Source organism: Bison bison, unplaced genomic scaffold, assembly GCF_000754665.1.
Source record: "Bison bison bison isolate TAMUID 2011002044 unplaced genomic scaffold, Bison_UMD1.0 scf7180017862979, whole genome shotgun sequence".
Taxonomy (NCBI): Eukaryota; Metazoa; Chordata; class Mammalia; order Artiodactyla; family Bovidae; genus Bison; species Bison bison.
The window spans coordinates 2,005,671-2,024,859 of NW_011493551.1; the positions used below are offsets into that span (position 1 = coordinate 2,005,671).

At 38.9% G+C, this 19,189-nt stretch overlaps 1 protein-coding gene and 1 pseudogene across 2 annotated transcripts in view; one reads left to right on the plus strand and one right to left on the minus strand.

Moving 5' to 3' along the window:
• Positions 1–19,189, minus strand: part of ARHGAP19 (Rho GTPase activating protein 19) — a 71,661-nt gene that overhangs the window by 29,129 nt on the left and 23,343 nt on the right. For both annotated transcript variants that reach the window (XM_010833049.1, XM_010833048.1), the window contains exons 2-6: positions 12,662–12,927; positions 11,348–11,428; positions 9,220–9,429; positions 5,902–6,128; positions 3,881–3,967 (exon numbers count right to left, since the gene is read on the minus strand). In XM_010833049.1, coding sequence (XP_010831351.1) covers positions 3,881–3,967; positions 5,902–6,128; positions 9,220–9,429; positions 11,348–11,428; positions 12,662–12,927 — 871 coding nt within the window. The remainder of the gene's footprint in view (positions 1–3,880; positions 3,968–5,901; positions 6,129–9,219; positions 9,430–11,347; positions 11,429–12,661; positions 12,928–19,189) is intronic.
• LOC104983554 lies at positions 3,982–5,387 on the plus strand (annotated as a pseudogene).

The following is a 19,189-nucleotide window of genomic DNA, read 5'->3' on the forward strand; positions in this document are numbered from 1 at the left end:
TCCCCTTCTCCTCCTGACCCCAATCCCTCCCAGCATCAGGGTCTTTTCCAATGAGTCAACTCTTTGCATGAGGTGGCCAAAGTACTGGAGTTTCAGCCTTAGCATCATTCCTTCCAAAGAAATCCCAGGGCTGAGCTCCTTCAGAATGGACTGGTTGGATCTCCTTGCAGTCCAAAGGACTCTCAAGAGTCTTCTCCAACACCACAGTTCAAAAGCATCAATTCTTCGCCGCTCAGCCTTCTTCACAGTCCAACCCTCACATCCATACATGACCACAGGAAAAACCATAGCCTTGACTAGACGAACCTTTGTTGGCAAAGTAATGTCTCTGCTTTTGAATACGCTATCTAGGTCATAACTTTCCTTCCAAGGAGTAAGCGTCTTTTAATTTCATGGCTGCGGTCACCATCTGCAGTGATTTTGGAGCCCCAAAAAATAAAGTCTGACACTGTTTCCACTGTTTTCCCATCTATTTCCCATGAAGTGGTAGGACTGGATGCCATGATCTTCGTTTTCTGAATGTTGAGTTTTAAGCCAACTTTTTCACTCTCCACTTTCACTTTCATCAAGAGGCTTTTGAGTTCCTCTTCACTTTCTGCCATAAGGGTGGTATCATCTGCATATCTGAGGTTATTGATATTTCTCCCAGCAATCTTGATTCCAGCTTGTGTTTCTTCCAGTCCAGCGTTTCTCATGATGTACTCTGCATATAAGTTAAATAAACAGGTTAACAATATACAGCCTTGACGAACTCCTTTTCCTATTTGGAACCAGTCTGTTGTTCCATGTCCACTTCAAACTGTTGCTTCCTGACCTGCATACAGATTTCTCAAGAGGCAGATCAGGTGGTCTGGTATTCCCATCTCTTTCAGATTTTTCCACAGTTTATTGTGATCCATACAGTCAAAGGCTTTGGCATAGTCAATAAAGCAGAAATAGATGTTTTTCCGGAACTCTCTTGCTTTTTCTATGATCCAGCGGATGTTGGCAATTTGATCTCTGGTTCCTCTGCCTTTTCTAAAACCAGCTTGAACATCTGGAAGTTCATGGTTCACATATTGCTGAAGCCTGGCTTGGAGAATTTTGAGCATTACTTTACTAGCGTGTGAGATGAGTGCAATTGTGCGGTAGTTTGAGCATTCTTTGGCATTGCCTTTCTTTGGGATTGGAATGAAAACTGACCTTTTCCAGTGCTGTGGCCACTGCTGAGTTTCCCAAATTTGCTGGCATATTGAGTGCAGCACTTTCACAGCATCATCTTTCAGGATTTGGAATAGTTCAACTGGAATTCCATCACCCCCATTAGCTTTGTTCGTAGTGATGCTTTATAAGGCCCACTTGACTTCACATTCCAGGATGTCTGGCTCTAGGTCAGTGATCACACCATCATGATTATCTGGGTCGTGAAGATCTTTTTTGTACAGTTCTTCTGTGTATTCTTGCCACCTCTTCTTAATATCTTCTGCTTCTGTTAGGTCCATACCATTTCTGTCCTTTTCGAGCTCATCTTTGCATGAAATGTTCCTTTGGTATCTTTGATTTTCTTGAAGAGATCCCTAGTCTTTCCCATTCTGTTGTTTTCCTCTATTTCTTTGCATTGATCGCTGAAGAAGGCTTTCTTATCTCTTCTTGCTATTCTTTGGGACTCTGTATTCAGATGTTTATATCTTTACTTTTCTCCTTTGCTTTTCGCTTCTCTTCTTTTCACAGCTATTTGTAAGGCCTCCCCAGACAGCCATTTTGTTTTTTTGCATTTCTTTTCCATGGGGATGGTCTTGATCCCTGTCTCCTGTACAATGTCACGAACCTCATTCCATAGTTCATCAGGCACTCAATCAGATCTAGGCCCTTAAATCTATTTCTCACTTCCACTGTATAATCATAAAGGATTTGATTTAGGTCATACCTGAATGGTCTAGTGGTTTTTCCTACTTTCTTCAATTTCAGTCTGAATTTCGCAATAAGGAGTTCATGGTCTGAGCCACAGTCAGTTCATGGTCTTATTTTTGCTGACTGTATAGAGCTTCTCCATCTTTGGCTGCAAAGAATATAATCAATCTGATTTCGGTGTTGACCATCTGGTGATGTCCATGTATAGAGTCTTCTCTTGTGTTGTTGGAAGAGGGTGTTTGTTATGACCAGTGCATTTTCTTGGCAAAACTCTATTAGTCTTTGCCCTGCTTCATTCCGTATTCCAAGGCCAAATTTGCCTGTTACCCCAGGTGTTTCTTAACTTCCTACTTTTGCATTCCAGTCCCCTATAATGAAAAGGACATCTTTTTTGGGTGTTAGTTCTAAAAGGTCTTGTAGGTCTTCATAGAACCATTCAACTTCAGCTTCTTCAGCGTTACTGGTTGGGGCATAGACTTGGATTGCCGTGATATTGAATGGTTTGCCTTGGAAACGAACAGAGATCATTCTGTCATTTTTGAGATTGCATCCAAGTACAGCATTTCAGATTCTTTTGTTGACCATGATGGCCACTCCATTTCTTCTGAGGGATTCCTGCCCGCAGTAGTAGATATAATGGTCATCTGAGTTAAATTCACCCATTCCAGAATACCTAATACAATATAAATGCTATGTAGTTGTAAACACAATGTAAATGATATGCCCAGGTTCAGAGAAGCATTATTCACAAGAGTTAAACATGAAGGCAACCCAAGTGCCCTCAACAGATAAGCAAAATGTGGTATATGCAATGAATGAAACGTCAGCCTTAAAAAGGAAGGAAATTCTGACACATGTTACAACACTGGTGAACCTTGAAGACACGCCAAAGGAAGTAAGCCAGTCACTAACAGACAAATATTGTATGGTTGATTCCACTTTCATGACATACTTAAAGTGGTCAAAATCAGAGACAGAAAGCAGAATGGTGGTGGCCTGGGCCAAGGGGAAGGGGTGAATGGGGGAGTAATGGTTTAATGAGTTTTAGTCTTTTAACTAAACTAACTTTATTGTTTAATGGCATTTTAGTTTAGGAAGATGAAAGGAGTTCAAGAGATGGATGGTGGTGATGGTTTGCACAACAGTATGAATGTAATTAATACCACTGGCCTGTACACATATAGTAAATGTTGTCATATGTATTTTACCAATTTTTTTTTTTAAGAAAGGCAAAAAAAGGAACCAGAACAGAGTGGTCTTAAAAATTCTCAGCTTTTCCAGATGGCAAAAGACATTAAAATTAAGAAATTCACCATCAGGAAAGTACACTCTAAAGAAAAGACCAAGGATGTGACTGTAAAACCTTTTGCTAAAACACTGGAAACATCAAAAGGTCAAAAATATTCAGTTACACAAACAGCCCTTTCAAAAGGATAAAGGCGTGCCTCCCAGAGCCTCTCAATACAACCAGAGGGCCTCCCGGAAGCTGAAAGGTACTGTCCCTCAGCCTTCTCAGCAGGAGTCCATGGAAGAGAAGGGTTTATCTTCAAATTTATCTTCTGAGTGAATCTCACTAAAATCCACAGAGACCCACAAAGCTATTAAGAAAATTACATTGGCAGAAACACTGCTAGTTCGTACTAAAAACGACTATGAATACAAGATGAAAGGAGGCTGTCAAATCTCAACTGGCAGGAAGCAGGCAGGATAAAACTACTGCTCTGCTTCCAGCATCTGCTGTTTTTCATGAAAAAGGAAGGATGACTCAAAGGGTAGAGCCCACAGGCCAGGAGGTAGAGCCCTGCTCAGCTCTCAGGCACCTTCACATTCTTCCCTACCCAGGTCGTTCCCTCTCAGTTTTACCACTGTCTGTTTGGTTCCCAGTTCCAGTCAGGGCCTTTCTTATTTAGCCATCTTTACAGCCCTCTCAGGATCCCACCTTGCTCCATCTCTTTATCTTCTCACTATCCAAATCCCATTTATTACCTACCTTAAAAAGTTTCTGAGAGTGTTTAATCATAAAAGCCATCCCATCATTTAATTTTGTGATATTCTCTTGAAGGTCATTTGCAGTGGCCTATTTAGAGCAAAAGAAAGCAAAAAAAAGAGATGAAGAACTGGGAAGTGGAAGGCAGATACTCCCATTTACTTATTAATAAGCTAATTTTTTCAAATGTATGATAGCATCTATCACCAAGAAAGCCGACTCTACTACAGTGTTTAATTCTGGAAAGACTTTTTGGCTCAGCAGGTTTCCACTTGAAACGATACAACCTAGGAAGAACCATGTGTCCCTGAAGTGACCAGGAAATCCAAGAGAACCAATTTTCCTTTTCTAATTCTGCCTGAGAATTAGACATGTATGCTGAAGATCATCTTTCCTGGGAAAAGGGACAAGAAGAATAGAATCCATACCAGTCACCGAGAACATTGCTCTTCAGAGAAACTAGTTTCTCCAAAGACAAAAGAGAACTGTCACTACGAATTGATGTTAAAGGTGACATCCGTTTCTTAAAAATAGTCAAATGGTCACTGAGTCCCTTCTCTTGTTTCCCCTGCCTCTTTTTAAGCACTTCAGCGTCTCTACTATCCCAAAGCCTGCATTCTCAACATGTATCTTTGTTACTTAATGTTTGTGTGTTCTAAGACCTCTTAACTTTATAGTCATATCACTTGTTTATTTTCAGTCTCATTGAGCTGGTTCTAAAACTCTTTTAGGTATGAGGTTTTATGCCCTTAACATGGACAAATCTTGGTATGTCTTTTTCCTCTCATATCCCTCCCCACAGCAACCTTCCTCTGGGCAGAAGCTCTGTTTTATGAATGGACAGGAATATGAAACTAACGGCTTCCAGGTCAAGAATTAGTTCAGTCTTTCCGCCATCTTTCCGTGCCGCCAGAATGGTGCGCATGAATGTCCTGGCTGACACGCTCAAGAGTATCAACAATGCCGAGAAGAGAGGCAAACACCAGGTCCTTATTAGGCCGTGCTCCAAAGTCATCGTCAGGTTTCTAACAGTGATGAAGCGTGGTTACATTGGCGAATTTGAAATCACTGATGATCACAGGGCTGGGAAAATTGTTGTGAACCTCACAGGCAGGCTAAATAAGTGTGGAGTGATCAGCCCCAGATTTGATATGCAACTCAAAGATCTAGAAAAATGGTGGAAGAACCTGCTCCCATCCCGTCAGTTTGGTTTCATTGTACTGACAACTTCAGCTGGCCTCATGGAACATGAAGAAGCAAGACAAAAACATACAGGAGGGAAAATCCTTGGATTCTTTTTCTAGGGATGTAGTACATACAAGTAAAATGCCTCAGAGGAAAAAAAAAAAAATTAGTTCAAAAGACTATACAATTTACTTCTCATGTAAGTCACTAGGAAGGCTGTGGTCTCAGTTAAAGAAGCACATTCAGGATATATACATATCTACGGCTGAGTCCCTTCACTGTTCGCCTGAAACTACCAGAACATTGTTAATCGGCTATATCTCAATACAAAATAAAAAGCTAAAAGTTGAAAAAAAAAAAAAGAAGGACATTCAGCTTTCTCTAAGGAGAGTACGTCTACAGGACATAGGAAAGTTAGGACGAGGCAGTATCGCTCTATCTAAAAGCTCAGGGCCGCCATCCTGTGAGATCATACAGCTCTGGTTTAAATTCACACCATTTGATCTTCAGAAATCAATTTGATTTCCCAAGAAGGCTTTCATGTTACGAAGGAGTTTACATTGACCACCCAACATGAGTATTCTGGTATATTTAGTAGCTATAATCTTCCACTAAGAGTTTCCACTGAAATTGTAATTCAGGTTTATCAGATTGATTTATAAGTGAGATTAACAGGAATTGGCGGTTTGATAACTCTTAAATGATCTAACAAAGTAAGTTCCTAACCTAATAAAGCTGAAGACCAGAACTTGGACCCTTGATAACCACACGAAGTACAGCTATAGGATGAGGCCCAGCTCAAGAAAACCAAGCAGTCTTTCTGTTCCCCCGACACTTACATTTTTGGGCCATAAGACATGAGGTGCAAACATAAGGGCAAGGTTATAGGCGGACATCTTATTCTTGTCTTGTTTCTTTGCTGTCTGGTACAGGAGATCAAGCAGTAACTTCAGCAAGTTACGATTGGGTGGAGGGAGAATGAGGAAGAGCAACTGAAGAGCCTCGATTTGCCGTTCCTTATCTGGTACACTGGTCTTGTTTCCTTTATCATCAAACTGCATCAAATCTTGAGGATAAAAGAGACGATTGTAAGGGATGGAAAATATACAAGAAAAAAAAAAATCAATGTTCCTACTATGTATCATCCTCCAATAAGAGAAAGGAAAAAAAGAATCAAGTATAAACAGAGATTATAGCAAAATATAATAACAAAATCATATCAATATAATTTAATAATAAAAAGACAAAAACCCAGTTAAAAATAGGCAAAAGACTTAAACATTCCTTCAAATAAGATATATAAGCGGCCAATAAGCATTTGTATACTCGGTATCATTAGCTATCAGAGAAATGTAAATCAAAACCCCAATGAGATACTACTTCATAATCAGTGGTGTGAGTGAAGTCACTCAGTCGTGTCCAACTCTTTGCAACCCTGTGGACTGTAGCCCACCAGGCTCCTTCGTCCATGGGATTCTTCAGGCAAGAACACTGGAGTGGGTTGCCATTTCCTTCTCCAGGGGATCTTCCAGACCCAGGGATTGAACCCAGTTCTCCCATATTGCAGGCAGACGCCTTAACCTCTGAGCCACCAGGGCAGACCCCAATCACTGATGTGGCTATAGTCAAAAAGACTGACAATAACAAGTGCTGGCAAGAATGCTGAGAAAATTAAACTCTTCTACAGGGACTTCCCTGGCAGTCCAGTGGTTAAGCCTCTGCGCTTTCACTGTAGGGGGCGCAGGTTTGATCACTGGTTGGGGAACTAAGATTCCACATGCCATACAGTGGAGCCAAAAAAAACCCCACCACTCTCCTACATTGCTGGTGGGAAGATAAAATGAGGCAGCTGCTTTGGAAAATAACTTGGCAGTTCCTCAAAATTTTAAACAAAGAGTTGTCATGTGATTTAGCTATTTCACATATAGGTATATACTCAAGAGAAATGAAAACAGTCCACACATATCTCTGATAATGCCACCCCCTTCACACTTCTTCAACAAGATATTTTACTGCTAAAAAACTATGAGAGTGAATCATGACCTGATACCAGGATGATCCAGGTATCAGAGTCAGAATCATGGCTCCTTACAGAGTCAGAATCATGGCTTCTTCTCTCACAGGCTATACAGGTTATCAATTAAAAACTGTCCCTGTTGCTGCTGCTGCTAAGTCGCTTCAGTCGTGTCCGACTCTGTGCGACTCCATAGATGGCAGCCCGCCAGGCTCCCCCATCCCTGGGATTCTCCAGGCAAGAACACTGGAGTGGGTTGCCATTTCCTTCACCAATGCGTGAAAGTGAAGTCGCTCAGTCGTGTCCGACTCTTAGCGACCCCATGGACTGCAGCCTACCAGGCTCCTCCATCCATGGGATTTTCCAGGCAAGAGTACTGGAGTGGGGTGCCGTCGCCTTCTCCCTAGATCATCAGAATTTCAAAAGACACTGAAAAACATTTGGGTATAATTCATGTAGACCTGAAAATGATTACAGTGTGTTATTGAAGCTGTTTAACTTCAATTATAATTCCAGGTTTAGGAAAGGCAAATAATATCTCTAGACTGTTTCCTGTTAATACGAAATTGAAAACAAAAATCCCTGCCTGTTATCAGTAAGGCATGTCAAATGCTACACCTGTGCCACACCTTAGTGTGATCTCAAAGACCAGTGAATCATGGGGTGGTGGAGGGGAAGTTTCAGATACTGTACTAAATTAACTCAACAGGAAAGCAAACAGAACAGGCATTATTCATGTTAACCCTTATAAAAAGAACTTATCAATATTTTCTATATCTTTTTCAAAGATCCAAAAACTTTTATTTCTCCCCCCAAAAAACTGTGATGATATCGAGTGTTAGTTGCTCCGGCGTGCCCAACTCTTTGCAACCCCATGGACCACAGCCCACCAGGCTCCTCTGTCCATGGGATTTTCCAGGCAAGAATACTGGAATGGGTTACCATTTCCTTCTCCAGGGGATCTTCCCGACCCAGGGATGGAATCCGGATCTCCTGCACTGCAGGCAGATTCTTTACCGACTGAGCTACGAGGGAAGCCAAAACAACTATAAAGCTGTATAATATTCTAGAAATATTTTCTCATTTGTATCATCTAAATTGTTCCTGGAAGTGCTAACAAAATCTAATCTTACTTTAGAAATTCAAAACCTATTTTTTTCTAAGCGGTAAAAATTATTCAAAAGAAAAAAACCTTCTATTTCTTTTCCTTAAGATTAGAAGCGAGAGAGAAAGGCTCAAGGGTAGAAAACTAGGTAAACACAGTATGGACGTTGATGCTGTGTGCACTTAGAGCCTATAGCAGCACAACTGCTGTGCCATTTAAGAATGAATTCCTTACCACACAGGCATAAAAGGAAAAGAGGAAACTGTTTATGAGCTGAAAATGGAACATTCTGCAAGACACAGTAAATTGAAAAAGCAAACCACAGAACCATGTGTATAACACCCTACCATTACATAAAAAGAGAGAAAAGAAATAAATGCAGGTATTTGTAAGTGTCTAAAATCTCTCTGTAAGGATACATTAGAAATCAATAGTACTGGTTCTCTCTTGGAAGAAAAACTGAGTACCAGGGAACAGAGATGGAAAAGAGGCTTTTCACTGGATGCTCTTGGAACCTTTTGAATTTTAATTCATAAGAATGTATTGCCTATTTAGAAAACAAGCAAAATTATTTTTTAAAGAGCAAATTTTCAACAGTAGAGATGATCTCAACTGAGGCATATTAATACTTAGCAAAAGTTCCAAACCAAGGCAAATACATCAAAACTGTGACCATTGACTTGGGTGTGTCAATCAATCCAGTGAAAAGCATACATTAATTAAACAACTAAAATGTTCAAAGCACAATGCTAGGATCCATCAGGAACACAAAAATAAACAAAACCCAGACTGTATCTTCAAAGAAGTTTATTTGACAAAAAAATTTGACTAAATCAAACGTAACTAGCCAATGCTTATGAGTATTCAGAAAGCCCAGAACTATCATGAAGTCTTAACCAATATGAGCAGAAGTTACAAACAACACAATATTATTGTTTACAAACAACAGAATATTCTGTGGGTTACAAAAATATTCCAGATGACTTTACTAAATTGAAATAAATGTACCTACAGCCCCTTCTCACCTCCAATACTCACCAGCAATTTTGAGGTGTGCGTGAAAATGTTTATGTGTCAGCAGGGGCTCAGGTAACTCTCCTAGAAACATCTTCAGCAAGGTAGCAACATCATTTGAGTGAAACTCCCCTGATTCCAAGTCAATATCAGTTCCATTATTGAGAGCATCTCTTAAAATCTGCTGTCGGACACTATTCCCTGGTACTCTAAACAAACCCTCTACTCGTAAGTCTGTTCGGCATGGAAGAAGAACAGAGGACAGGAAAAAAGAAACAGAGAATTATGATTAAAATAAGTCATCTAAAAGACCACTTTATATTTGAAAGACCCTTACAAAACCCTGAAGGAGGTTTTGCCTTTCTTCTCAGAGGAGCTGAGACCTACTGACCCCTGGGGAAACTTATCTGAACATCCCTGAGCACCCAGAGATCTTCCAGGCTGAGAGATGGTCCACCCAGGAGTCACTGAACCTCCTGAGGCACATCTGGAGACTGAATTTTATCCGGTTTTTTTAAACTCCTATTGAAATATAGTTGATTTAAAATGTTGTGTTAGCTTCAGGTATACAGCAAAGTGAGATATATATATATGTGAACGTTGCTCAGTCGTGTCCGACTCTTTGCGACCCCATGGACTACACAGTCCATGGAATTCTCCAGGCCAGGATACTGGAGTGGGTAGCCTTTCCCTTCTCCAAGGGATCTGCCCAACCCAGTGATCAAACCCAGGTCTCCCACATTGCAGGCAGATTCTTTACCAGCTGACCACAAGGGAAACCCATATATATATACATATATATATATGTATGTATGTATTAGATTATTTTGCATTATAGGTTATTACAAAATATTAAGTACAGTTCCCTGTGCTATGCAGTAGGTCCTTGTTGGTTATCTATTTTATATATAATAGAGCTTGAAAAATAAGTTGGAAGGAAAGCCACGTCTTCCTGAAGTCCCCTTCCCATGAGCCATTCCAGACTTTGTTGGAGGGGCTGAGTTTATCTGTGGAGGTACATTGCTCCTATAAACAGTTTCCCAGCCTAAAATGAATCGAGGGTCTCTGCACTACCCCAGGAATTAGAACTCTAATCTGTCAGATCACCTTTCCATCTAAGAGACTGCCAGAAGCTCAGTCATTCCAACTTAAGGATGCTTCCCTTCAACCTAGATTCTAAACTAATCTAAGGGTTAAAAAAGATGAGACACATTGTTTCAGTTTGATCTGGTAGAAGCATGAGAGGTCCTGTTTTCAGCTTAAGTATGTATTTCTCTGAATAGCTCCTTAATTCAGGTTTCCAAGTTGAAATGCCTACCAGCCACTCTGGCAACAGTAAATGAATGAACAGGAACCCTAACAAACTGGTAAGCACCCACCTGTGCTCCAGATGACTGCGTCCCAAGAGGCCACAGGGCTCAAGTATGCTAGATCTTCCTGTTATCCAAAGAAAGCTGAAAACCTGGACTTTTCCCATTTTAAAAGACTGGAAACTAGTTTTATTTTTAACTTAATCAGCCAAACAAAACATGAAAATAGATAACTTAAGCCCTTAGGCTGTCAGTTTGTAACCTCTGCTCTAGCTCCCAGCACAGTGTCCCAGGTAGAGCAAGCCAAAAATAACCATTAGTGTTGAATTCATCATGGCATCACATAAAGCCACACATTTTATATACACTCAGCTGTGCCAAGTACTTAAAGCAATGACATATCCAGTATGACTACTAAAAAAGTGAAAAGGGAATAAGTTGAGTGTGTTTTAATCAGAGAATTCTAGAGTTCAAAGGTATCTTTGGTGATAAATTATTATCCCTGGAATAAATGTTGAGACTCTTTAGAAGCAATGTATTTTTTCTAGAAGATGCGCCTCTCTCAATCCAGGGCAAAATGTGATTTCATAGACACTATCTAATGTGTGTGTGTATATGTGTGAGTGTGTGTGTGTGTGTTTGAGAGTATAAACCAAATCAATACATGAGATGAAATTTATAAGGAAATATATTGAGAAACATGCCACCTGAAATTATCATTGATTAATTAGCGTCTTTGCTAATGGTTAACTGACACCTACTAACTCAAGGATATTAAGCTCCCAACAGAAAACTGACAACTGTTCATTAACAAAGAATTAAAAAATTTCAAGTAGTCTTACTCTTGTGTAGATATTCAATCAGTTGGTATATCTGGGCAATGCCTTCCTCTGTCAGTGGGGATCCAAAGACTACTCCTTTTTCTGAAAAAAGCCATACAATAGAACAAGGCTATATTTTCCACAAACAGTACAAAATCAGCATACTTAAAACCAGCATACCCCTCAAGCATCCTGTGTCACAGTTGAGCAAGTATGTTCACATGGTCAGTACAAAAAAACTTTAGAGTTGGAAGTACATCAGAAAATATAATCAGGGAGAGGGAGAGGGTGGGATGATTTGGGAGAATGGCATTGAAATACGTATAATATCATATAGGAAACGAGTCACCAGTCCAGGTTCGATGCACGATACTGGATGCTTGGGGCTGGTACACCGGGACGACCCAGAGGGATGGTATGGGGAGGGAGGAGGGAGGAGGGTTCGGGATGGGCAACACGTGTATACCTGTGGTGGATTCACTTAGATATTTGGCAAAACCAATACAATATTGTAAAGTTTAAAAATAAAATAAAATTAAAAAAAGAAAAAAGAAAATGCAATCAGAACATCTTTCAATCAACTCTCTGCAAGTTTAATCTTACATAGTAGGTTCCCTGAAGGCAAAGACCATCTTCTTCTTTAATTAACAATACTTGGAATATTGATATTTAATTTAAAAACAAACAAAAAATAGAACTTATACCCATGATTATTAGAACATGATAGATTATCCACTAGAGTTGGTATAGGGTCTAACCTGTTATGTTTAAACTTTTTTGCTGCCCTTGGGATTTCCTTATATTTAATAAAACAAAATGGAATCTCTTTCACATCTTATCAAAAACAGTGTTAATAATCATAATTTATAGTATATAAAACTAATAACTTATTTCTGAGAAGGCTTTTTGATTCATAAGTATTAATATTTACCTTATCAAAGCATTCTATGGAATGAAAACATTAGAGAACTACTGCAATAAAACTACTGCAATAAAAAAATGGTCAAACTTTCTTTACTGTAGTCACCAGCTGTATAACTTTGTTCTTTTAATATTTTTAGTATAGTATTAATAGAGCATGAAAATCAAGGTGCTCCTGATAACTATGTAAACGAATCATGCTATTTTCTGGAGACTGATATATATGCTTTAATTAATCTAGGTAATTTTTATAATTTTTATCAATGTTACTTAAAGTTTTACTATTCATGTAATGAAAAAAATGACTAAAAAAATGCTTTACAATAATAGTAACTCCTCCACGAATGTGCAAATGTTTGGAGTAGAGCCCAGGAAGCAACTGAGACCTGCCCCCTTCACAGACACAATTCCTACCCTTTCGCTTGAGAGACATTAGAGACCGGAAGAATCCTGATGCCGGGCCTGCCCCACCAGGCAACTTAAGGTCCTCTTCTCCCATTAGCTGAGCCAACTCAGTTCCAGGTAGATCAATAAGTCTTGTAATATTGCTGACCACCAACTCAGTGAACACCTCAGGTTTCTCATGTCGGAGTTTCTCCACAAAAAAGTCAGGATTGAAGATAATGGGCTGACTTTGAAGGGAAGAGTCATTGCAGATGACAAAGTTGCAGATAACTTCACTGAAAACAATGAAACAGAAGAATCTTTGAGGGGATCATTTTTGTATGCGTTTTTCATTCCCTCTCAACAACACAATTATTCATTCTTTCTGTGGGCTCATCTACATATACCAGTCTTTTGAAAACCTAATACTTAATCTGTTGACTGCACAAAGGAGACAAGCTGGACTCGCTGCTGTTTAGGTTATACCCACACAGATACTCAGAAATTTAGTTTAAAGAAAAGACATCAGATAGCCTCTATGGTATGACCTGAATTTGCCTCTTAATTTTACACATTCAGTCTACAAGAAGATAAGACCCTTACAGCCTCCTGAGTCTAACAGTAGTTTAGAATTGGCAGCCACAGAGACCACATTTCCTTATTAAAAGTTAAACCCTAAACCATCATCATTGTTAAATACTTTTAAAACATTAGACCTGCAACTGTTCCCCCTAACATGGCAATGGGCAATCATTAAATTAAGGCCTTCTTGAGTGCACATGTTCAGTCACCTCAGTCACGTCTGACTCTGTGTGACCCTAGGGACTGTAGCCTGCCAGGCTCCTCTCTCCATGGGATTCTCCAGGCAAGAATAATGGAGTGGGTTGTCAAGCCCTCCTCCAGATCTTCCCAACCCAGGTATTGCAACTGTGTCTCCTGGGTCTCCAGCATTGCCTCTCCTGCGTCTCCTGCATTGCAGGCAGATTCTTTACCACTGAGCCACCAGGGAAGCCCCCTCTCAGGAGTACAGCCAGCATATGGTATTTCCCATCTGGTGATCAACTGCTGATAGTACCACAGTCAGGCTACTCGCAAATGCCACAGAAACCACGGGACAGTAAGCATGAGGCTACTGAAGAGACAAAACTATATCTAGTATAATAGACATTTCGAAGACATTTACTCTACACTCAAGGTCTTTTGGTTCCTAGGTCCCTACACAGACAGGTGTTTCCTTATAATCAGTCCCTTTCAGTTGAGCCAAGTATCCCTGGATTCTGTTCCTCATAGCCAAAAAGCCTTAACTAGAATGGAAGGCACTTACAGGTACACAAAATAGATATTAATTCAGCCTTGCCCAGGTTCAGAAATAGGTTTTATTTTAAAATCCTTTGTTCTGGATGTCTCTGGCCCATCGTCTAAGTCCAAACTTTGCTCAAGGTCCTTCCTCTCTAAGGCACTTGGAAAAAAATTCATATTTTGCTTCTTCTATCTCTTCTATCACTGAGTAATACTCAGCAGATATGTTCTGTTGGCCTCTGATCTTACCTGGTTTTCCACTCCTACATTATCTGGGCTATACTGGAAAAGCTCCTTTGACTCTCAGAAATACTTTCTTCCTTATTGTTTTCTAATACGTAATTACTAAATTCTTTTTACTTTTAACATGTACATATAAGAACTGTATTATTCCATCTCTTGTAGCAGACACATCACCGCCTGTTTGTATCTATTATCAATTATCTCTAATGGCTTGTTCTAATTCTTATTATATAAACAGTCATCTATTATGCAACCAATGAGTAGATGTAACACAAACCAGAAAGAACAACTGACTCACATCTGTCAGGCAAAGCTGAAATTTACCTGACTCGATCAAACAGTCCCACAATAAAACAATCACAACTTACAAGTTTCCACAACACCCTAGCTACCAAACCTCTGTTCCAGGAAAAATTATACCTCTACATATTAAACATAACTAATCTCTAACACACTTTACCAATACTACCTGGATCTCTTTTTTTTTTTGCCCACAGCCTGTGGGATCCTAGTTTCCCTGCAGTGGAAGCACAGTCTTAACCGCGGGACGGCTGGGGAAGTTTTACAAAGATCATCTTTAATTTGGTATAATGAAAACAAGGTGTGGGTAAACTTGAGCGTTCATCTCTATGTCCTTGAAAAGTTATTACCTAATTTTAATCAACAGCCCAAGTGTTCAGTTGGTGACTACCAAATTTCTTTCTTTTCTCTAAAATGATAATATAAGAATTCACATAAAACTTAAAAATTATAAATATGTGTTCTCAAGCCAAAGTCTTAAGAAAGAGAACTAAAAATGCTCTTTCCTCAACCTTTTTACATACTAAGGCTAAAGATGCCAATGATTTAAAGATGCCAATGATTATGATATGAGCCAATTAAAATCAAAAAGAATCTTCATCCTAAGTCATTTACAAAGCCTCTTTTTATTTTAAATGTTGGCTTATTTCAGTCAAGATATGAGTCAATAGATTATTATTTATAATCACTGCCAATGAGAAATTACTACTGTACTGAGAGAGCCAGAAAATCATGAAATGGATTAGCACCAAAAGAGTCTTATAATTTATCAAATCTAAGCTTTTATGACTGTCACATCTCTTTTAATTCTGAAAAGCAATTCAGATCAAATTAATTCTAACATATAAATGTACATGAACAGCATCCATTATATTCCTAAAGTAGAAATACATACATACATATCACCTCCAGATCTTCAGTTTATTAATATCCAGAGTAAGACTCAGTTGAGATTCCAAAACTTACATAAGAGTTGACCTTCAGGCACTAAACTGGATCAAATACACATGCAGAAAGGAGCTAGAAGCACAAAACCCTACCTATATTGTTTCTCAACAGGATCCTTTCTGACTCTGTTCCCTCATAGTTAGAACAGGCAGGAGAATAAGTAAGTTCAAGGCTGCCCCCAGCTATTTACAAGGAATACAAGAAAAAGATACCTAAGGAGTCCTAATACAGAAGTAACCAGTAAGCAAACACAGTTTCTTTTCCCCTTCCACTTTCTCTCCCTTTCCTTCCCATAATCATTCACTTTTGTTTTGTCTCACTTTAATTTCTTAAACCTAATTCTTTTTTGTCCTCTTCCTTATTTTTTCTGAGTGGAGCATGTGGTAAGACAAAAATGGAGAGAAATGGTTAAAAAGAAGTAAAACGGAAGATAGAAGGAAAAGACAGATACAGTAGGTAATGCTTTTAAATTATCCCCATATCACAAAGTCCAATAATCTCTTTCCATGGAATACACAGTACCACAATGTAAAGCTAAGAATATCAAGGAACATGGTGAAGAACCTAAGAGAAGAGCTAAAGAAAAAAAATACTATTATTAAGCAAAACCACCTTCTCCCTCTACAGTAACTAATTTTAAAATGAGCTGTAAGTTTGTTCAAGTTTAAGAAAAAAAATTAATTTCTTACATAAGTGCTGAAAGCTTCTGATGAGGCATTGGTAAATCGAAGAGACAGGAAAAAAACTTTCTCCTTGTTTGTTGTAACAATGAAACCCTCCTTTCCCTGCCCTATCACAGCCTACACAAATTCCAGATATGTTAGAGGACACAAGGCACATTATGTGGCCTGAAAGGCAGTACTTATTAGGACTCTTAAGCATTCATCTGCAAGTAGGAACAAAACAGAAATTTAAAACTGGACCAGTTAATTATATTTGCCAACACGTAGATGAAGCTCAACAGTCTCCCATCACATTGAACACTGCATTAGACAAAACAATCACACAATATAAGAGTATAAGGACAAGCATATAAAGGCAAGAGCAATCCCTACACAAAAAATAAATTCCAGACAGAATAAAGGTCTAAATATAAAAAGTCAAACTTGGAAAAAAAATAAATTAATGGGGCAGAGGAAAGCATTCTTAAACACAATATAAAATGTACAATCCACAAAGAGAAGACTGAAACATTTAACTACATCAAAATTTTAAATGTCTGTTCAACAAATGACATTATAAACAAAGTTCTTAAAAAATGAAGTCACAGTACCTCTGGAGAGGGGAACTGGATGAAAGAACAGGAGTGGGAGAGAAACTTTTCACTGTATGTTTTGTATTTTCTGGATTTTCGATTCAAGTGAACATATTAACACTACTCATTCATAATAAATAAATAAATTTAAAATTTTTAAGTATTAATAAAAGATAAGCTATAAGCTGAAAAAAAACTTTTATTCATACAAAAGGATTAGTATTCAGAATTTATCAATATGACTAAAATTTATAAGAAAAACACTCAAAGAAAATTAGTCAAAAGATATGACCAATTCATAGAAGAGAGGTCTAAATAACTAATAAATATGAAAATAATCCTAACTTTAGAAGTTAAAAAGGTAAAGCAAATTGAAAAATGGTATCTTCTGCCATCTATCATTTTGGCATAAACTATCAGATTTAGTGAAAGTCGCTCACTCATGTCCGACTCTTTGCAACCCCCTGGACTGAACAGTCCATGGAATTCTCCAGGCCAGAATACTGGACTGGGTAGCCATTCCCCTCTCCTAGAGATCTTCCCAACCCAGGGATCGAACCCAGGTCTCCCACTTTACAGGCAGATTCTTTACCAGCTGAGTTACCAGGGAAGCCTATCAGATTCAGGTGATACCAGATTAGGGTGATATCTTCTTATTCTTAGTTTGCTAAGGGTTATTTATTTATTATACTGAGTCTGTGCTTCAGTTCAGTCACTCCGTCATGTCCAACTCTTTGCGACCCCATGGACTGCAGCACATCAGGCTTCCCTGTCCATCACCAACTCCCGGAGTTTACTCAAAACTCATGTCCATCGAGTCAGTGACACTACCCAACCATCTCATCCCCTGTTGTCCCCTTCTGCCTTGAATCTTTCCCAGCATCACAGTCTTTTCCACTGAGTCTGTTCTTTGCATCAGGTGGCCAAAGAATTGGAGTTGTAGCTTCAGCATCAGTCCTTCCAATGAACATTCAGGACAGATTTCCTTTAGGATTGACTGGCTGGATCTCCATCCAGGCCAAGGGACTCTCAAGGGTCTTCTCCAACTCCACAGTCCAAAAGCATCAATTCTCCAGTGCTCAGCTTTCTTTATACTCCAACTCTCACATCCGTACATGACTACTGGAAAAACCATAGCTTTGACTAGATGGACCTTTGTTGGCTAAGTAATCTCTCTGCTTTTTAATATGCTGTCTAGGTTGGTCATAGCTTTCCTGCCAGGGAGTAAGCGTCTTTTAATTTCATGGCTGCAATCACCATCTGCAGTGATTTTGGAGCCCCAAAAAATAAAGTTTGTCAGTTTCCATTGTTTCCCCATCTATTTGCCATGAAGTGATGGGACCAGATGCCATGATCTTAGTTTTCTCAATGTTGAGTCTTAAGCCAACTTTTTCACTCTCATCTTTCGCTTTCATCAAGAGGCTCTTTAGTTCTTCACTTTCTGCTATGAGGGTGGTGTCATCTGCATATCTGAGGTTATTGATATTTCTCCCCACAGTCTTGATTCCAGCTTGTGCTTCATCCAGCCCAGCATTTCACATGAGTATCTGCTTAGTATTATCAAAAATTTTTGATAATCATGTAATTTTTCTCCTTTGTTTATGTAGTGAATGGTACTGACTAATGTTAAACCAACTGGGTATTTCTAGAATAAACCCAATATTGTAGTGATGTTTTATCATTTTTATATGCTGCTGAGTTTGGTTTACTAATTGTTTGTTTAGGTTTCTCCATATATGTCCCAAGTGAGATTATCATAGAATTGTCCTTTCTTATATTTTTCTTCATTAGGTTTTATATCAAGGTTGTGCTGGCCTGTCAAAGTGAGTTGGGGAGTGTGTCCTATTTTTCTATTTTCTGAAAAAGTTTAAGTGCTACTGTCATTTCTTCCTTAAGTGATGGAATTGGCTGATGAAGTCATCTGAACCTAGAGTTTTCTTTGTAAGGTTTTTAATTATATATATTCAATTTATTTTGTGTTACAGAACTATTCAAATTTTCTATTTCTTCTTGTATTAATTTTGATAAGTTGTATATTTCTTTATTGGCATAAACTTGTTTGTAATATCCTCTGAGGAACTTATTAACGTGTCCAGGTTCCATAGTGATCTGCTCGTCCTTGTTCCTGATACTGGTAATTTTTTTTTTTAATTTATGAATCTTATTAGAGATTTATCAATTTTTATTAGCATTGTCAAGGTTCCAGTTTTTGGGTTTGCTGAATTCCTCTATTACATGTTTGGTATTTATTTCACTAACATCTGTTCTGATCTTTATTACTTCCTTTCTTCTTTACTGGACTCAGGATAAGGTGCTACAAATCAATGGGGAATGAATGACCTTTTCACTGAATGGTGCTGAGACATGTGGACAACTATAGGGGGAAAAAGTGAAAACTGACACCTATGTCACTACGCTGCTGCTGCTAAGTCGCTTCAGTCGTGTCCGACTCTGTGCGACCCCAGAGACGGCAGCCCACCAGGCTCCCCCGTCCCTGGGATTCTCCAGGCAAG